The sequence below is a fragment of the Eucalyptus grandis genome, chromosome 2 (assembly GCF_016545825.1).
Source record: "Eucalyptus grandis isolate ANBG69807.140 chromosome 2, ASM1654582v1, whole genome shotgun sequence".
NCBI lineage: Eukaryota > Viridiplantae > Streptophyta > Magnoliopsida > Myrtales > Myrtaceae > Eucalyptus > Eucalyptus grandis.
In genome coordinates this window covers 2,678,128-2,682,514 of record NC_052613.1, presented here as the reverse complement: position 1 = coordinate 2,682,514, position 4,387 = coordinate 2,678,128, and the positions used below count along the sequence as shown (strand labels likewise).

Genomic DNA, 4,387 nt, shown 5'->3' with positions numbered 1-4,387 from the left:
AATGGGTATACCTGTGGTGTTTTGGGTAGAAGAAGAAACGGCCTCTCATCACCTTGGTTGACGTACCATTTGCGAGATCACCTTTTTCCTTGCGGGCATGGAATTCTTTTGCACAACTCACCAAGGATTAGTGTATGGGATAGTGTATGGAATAAGGCTTGCCCTTCATCATTCCAAGGTATCTCATTTGACACATTTAATTTATCTCACACGATTCATTAAGGAAGAAGAATGCAAAATTTATGACAAACTTGAACAATTCAATTGATCGAGGCATCTTATTTATCATAAAATACTTGCAATTCAAGACAAGACATGGCAAATTCTATCATGGATAATACTTCTTGACAGTATCAGAATTAACTGGAGTGGAGAACACGCGACCATCCATTTCTGCCAAGATCAAGGCACCTCCAGGAAGTACCTTCTTCACCACATATGGACCACTTTGTAATTTGGGCGAACTTGCCCCGGATCGAGGAAAATTGGCAACAGACTTTCTTAGAACAAGATCATTTACTTCGAAATGTCTCGGTCGTACTTTTCGGTTGAAGGATCGCAGCTCTTTGCTGATAAGCTTGGCCATGACAAAGCGCCTTGGTCTCTTCTCATCAATTAAGTTTAAGCATTTTCAAGTCTTTGTTGCGACCATTCAGCTTCGAGACAACTCCACTTGGGATAAAACTCTCGGAGAAGGAATCTCCACTTCTACGGGTAGTGCCTCCATGCCATACACCAAAGCAAACGGGGTAGCCCCGGTGGAAGTGCGGATTGATGTCCGATCGCCATCGGCGCGAAGGGTAACTGTCATGCCAATCTCGATAATTCTCGGCTGTCTTAGCCAAAATCTTCTTAATGTTCTTATTAGCTGCTTCAACGGCCCCGTTCATTTGAGGGCGGTAAGGAGACGAATTCAAATGCTTGATTTTGAACTCTCGAGCAACTCATCAACAAGTTTGTTGTTCAAATTGGTCCCATTATCGGTGATGATTGCTTGGGGACACCATAACGAGCAATTATGTCACGTTTGATGAACTTCGCAACATTGCGGCGGTGACACTTGCAAATGACGTAGCTTCGATCCATTTGGAGAAATAGTCTATGGCCACTAAAATGAATCGATGCCCATTAGAAGCTTTCAGATTTATTGGGCGATCACATCAATGCCCCACATTAAGAAGGGCCATGGCTCGAAAATTGATGCAGCTCGGTTGGAGGAACATTTATCTTATCGCCATGGATCGCAACGATGACAACTCCGTACATGCTTGATGCGATCACTTTCTAGTGTGAGCCAATAGTAGCCTAATCTCATAATCTTCTTAGCCATCATGTGCCCATTCATATGAGGACCACATATTCCTTCGTGCACTTCTTGCATGATTTGAGTGGCTTTGGTTGCATCCACACACCGTAACAAAACTGAATCATAGGATCTCTTGTACAAATTCTCACCCGACGAAGAATTTTGAGGCCATCTTCGTGATGTACTTCCTATCAGAAGGAGTGCTTCCTTTGGGAAATTCCTGCCTTTTAATGTAGTTCATGATATCGTAATACCACGGTTTTCCATCAGGTTCTTCCGTTATAATCATACAGTAAGCCGGCTTCGGCAACACCTCTATCTTCAAAGGCTCAACCTCTAACCCATCAGTGACTTGTAACATAGATGACAAAGTCGCGAGTGCATCCGCAAATTGATTATGAGACCTTGGCAAGTATTCAAATGAAATTTCTTCAAACTCCTTTACCAGATCTTCTAAGTACTTGTGAGTACAGGAGCAACTTGGCATCCTTGGTCTTCCACTCACCTACGTGCAGTAATATGATCAGTGCCGAATCTCCAAATACCATTAACTTGGCCACACCCATCTCGATTGCGGCTTGAAGTCCGAGGATGCAAGCCTCATACTCGGCCACATTGTTAGTGCATGGGAATATCAATTTTGCAGCTACCGGATAGTGCTGTCCATCAGGGATATCGGGCGCACAGTGCCCAGAACCGGACAAGTTTACAGCTCCATCAAAGAACATCTTCCATGAGTCTTCATTTACACTCAAGACACGGTCATCAAGGAAACCATCATCGTGATTAGAAACTTCTGAATTTCCGGCCAATAGATCGGCGATCACTCGACCCTTAACCGACTTTTGTGGCATGTATTGCACATCAAATTCGAAATCAAAATTTGCCATTTGGCCAACTTACCCACCAAAGCTGGCCGATCAAGTAAGAACTTGATGGGGTCATTCTTAGTCACGAAGAATGTCTGGTAATGCGGTGTGTATTGTCGCAATCTATGCAATACCCACACCAATGCCGCACAAGTCTTTTCAACATCAGAATATTTTAGCTCGATACGGTGAACTTCTTCTTGAGATAATAAATGGCTCGTTTTTTTATCCACGGGACTTTCGAGCCAACATTGCACCCAATGACTCACTATGAACGGTGAGGTAGAGAATCAAGGGTGCCCGGTGATGGTGGGACAAGAAGCTGGTGGATTCATCAAGTAGTGCTTTAACTTGTTGAACGCTACCGACACTCATCATCCCGGTTGACTCGCGCATTCTTCTTTAGGAGCTTGAAGAATGGCTTGGCAGTTTCAGAGAGTTGGGCAATGAACCGGGCTATGTAATTCAGTCTTCCCAGGAGGCTCCGAACTTCTTTCACTGTTGATGGAGGTTGCAATTCGCATATGGCCTTAGCCTTGGATGGGTCAATCTCAATCCCCTTACGCTTACAATGAATCCAGGTAATTTACCGGATGTTGCCCCGAACACGCATTTAGTGGGATTTAGCCGAAGCTTGAATTCACGGAGTCGATCAAACAACTTCTTCGGGGTTTCTACATGGCTTCTTCCGGGCCGAGTCTTTGCAATCATATCATCAACATAGACTTCAATCTCGATGCATCATATCATGGAATAGTGTTACCATGGCTCGTTGGTAAGTTATTTTGCATTTTTGAGTCGAAGGGCATGACCTTGTAATGAAAGGTCCCCCACGGGGTGATAAATGCAGTCTTTTCCTTGTCTTCCTCCTTCATCCTTATCTGATTGTATCCGGAAAACCCATCCATAAATGAGAATAGTTCAAATCCGGCAGTACTATCCACGAGGACATCTATGTGAGGCGTGGGGAAATCATCTTTTGGGCTAGCCTTGTTCGGATCTCGATAGTCGACGCAAACTCGAACTTCGACCATCCTTCTTCATCACCGGCACGATATTAGCCACCCATTCGGGGTATTGTGAGACTTCAATGAATCCCACCTTGAAAGCTTCATCACCTCTTCCTCACATCTTCTTTGAGAGCTCGGGCTTAGTTCTCGGAGCCTTTGCTTCTTAGGTGGTACGTCCGGATTAGTAGGCAAGCAATGCTCGACGATTGATGGGTCTAACCGGGCATGTCGGCATAGGTCCATGCAAAGACATCCTGGTATTCCTTTAGTAGCTGAGTTAGGCACTCGGCCTCGTCTTCGGGAAGATTTGCCCCAATTTTAATTTCTTTGACTTCTTGGTGTCACCTAAATTAATAGTGACGGTCACGCTCGGATGTGAGAGCCTTGGCTTTTTCATGTTGCTCCCGGCCGTTGCACCTCAATGGAATCTTCATTCAAGTCATCGAGGTCGTCAATGTCGGCATTTGTTGCATTGGGCTGGGCCATTTCCATACTTTTGTATCGTAAGATTGCTCTGAGACATGAAGTAAATAAATTAGAAAAGACAGACAAAGTAATCTATGTTTTTGTTTTATGTTTTTGTTGTTTTTTTTTGTTTTTTTTTTGAAATTTTGGCAAAAACATTTTTTAAAACATTTTAACATGAGAAAGCATGATGGAGCCAGCCTCGAATTCTCCTTGGATTTTCTTTTTCTTTTATCGGTTGGATATCATCACGGGCTGGTTTGGTGTACCTCATCATGCCCTCAAAATAAAACTTGTAATTTTATTGATATTCATCAATCAATTACATTTATTGAATGGAAATGCAATTTTCAAGCCCTAAAAAGAAAGCGAAAAGGAAGAAATCAAAAACAAGCCCTAGAAAGCAATAAAAATTCCTTGCGGGGAATGTAAAAACGATAAATGAGTTACTCTTGTGGGCTAGAGCCCATCTTCTCGAGGTCCTTCGTCAATGGCCCTATGAAGACATCATCGAAGAGACTAGAATTCCTTCCCAATGCATTTTCGGGGTTTTCGATCTCAGGTGTCGGATCATCCATGCCACCCCATCCATGCAGGACAATGTCGGCGGGGATCAATATAAGCTGGGAGGAGCCGAATACTTCCGGATAGTCGAATTTTCCGCTTGGCTGCCCCAGGGGTATCTATTACACGCTTCATCTGCATCATTATGGGAGGACCGGGAATGTCTCGCGAAT

At 43.8% G+C, this 4,387-nt stretch overlaps 1 protein-coding gene across 1 annotated transcript; it reads right to left on the bottom strand.

The window, feature by feature from the left end:
* Nucleotides 1-1,451: 1,451 nt before the first annotated feature.
* Nucleotides 1,452-2,034, bottom strand: LOC120290223. Its single transcript, XM_039306024.1, has 2 exons — nt 1,752-2,034; nt 1,452-1,657 (listed from the first exon to the last, which is right to left on the bottom strand). The coding sequence occupies exons 1-2, from the start codon at nt 2,032-2,034 to the stop codon at nt 1,452-1,454; spliced, it is 489 nt and encodes a 162-aa protein (XP_039161958.1).
* Between the last annotated feature and the right edge of the window lie 2,353 nt (nt 2,035-4,387).

Coding starts and splice junctions, on each gene's coding strand:
- LOC120290223 (XM_039306024.1), bottom strand. CDS start 2,034: ATGTTCTTTGATGGAGCTGTAAACTTGTCCGGTTCTGGGCACTGTGCG. Junction 1,658..1,751: donor ACAAGTACTTAGAAGATCTG/GTAAAGGAGTTT, acceptor CTATGTTACAAG/TCACTGATGGGTTAGAGGTT.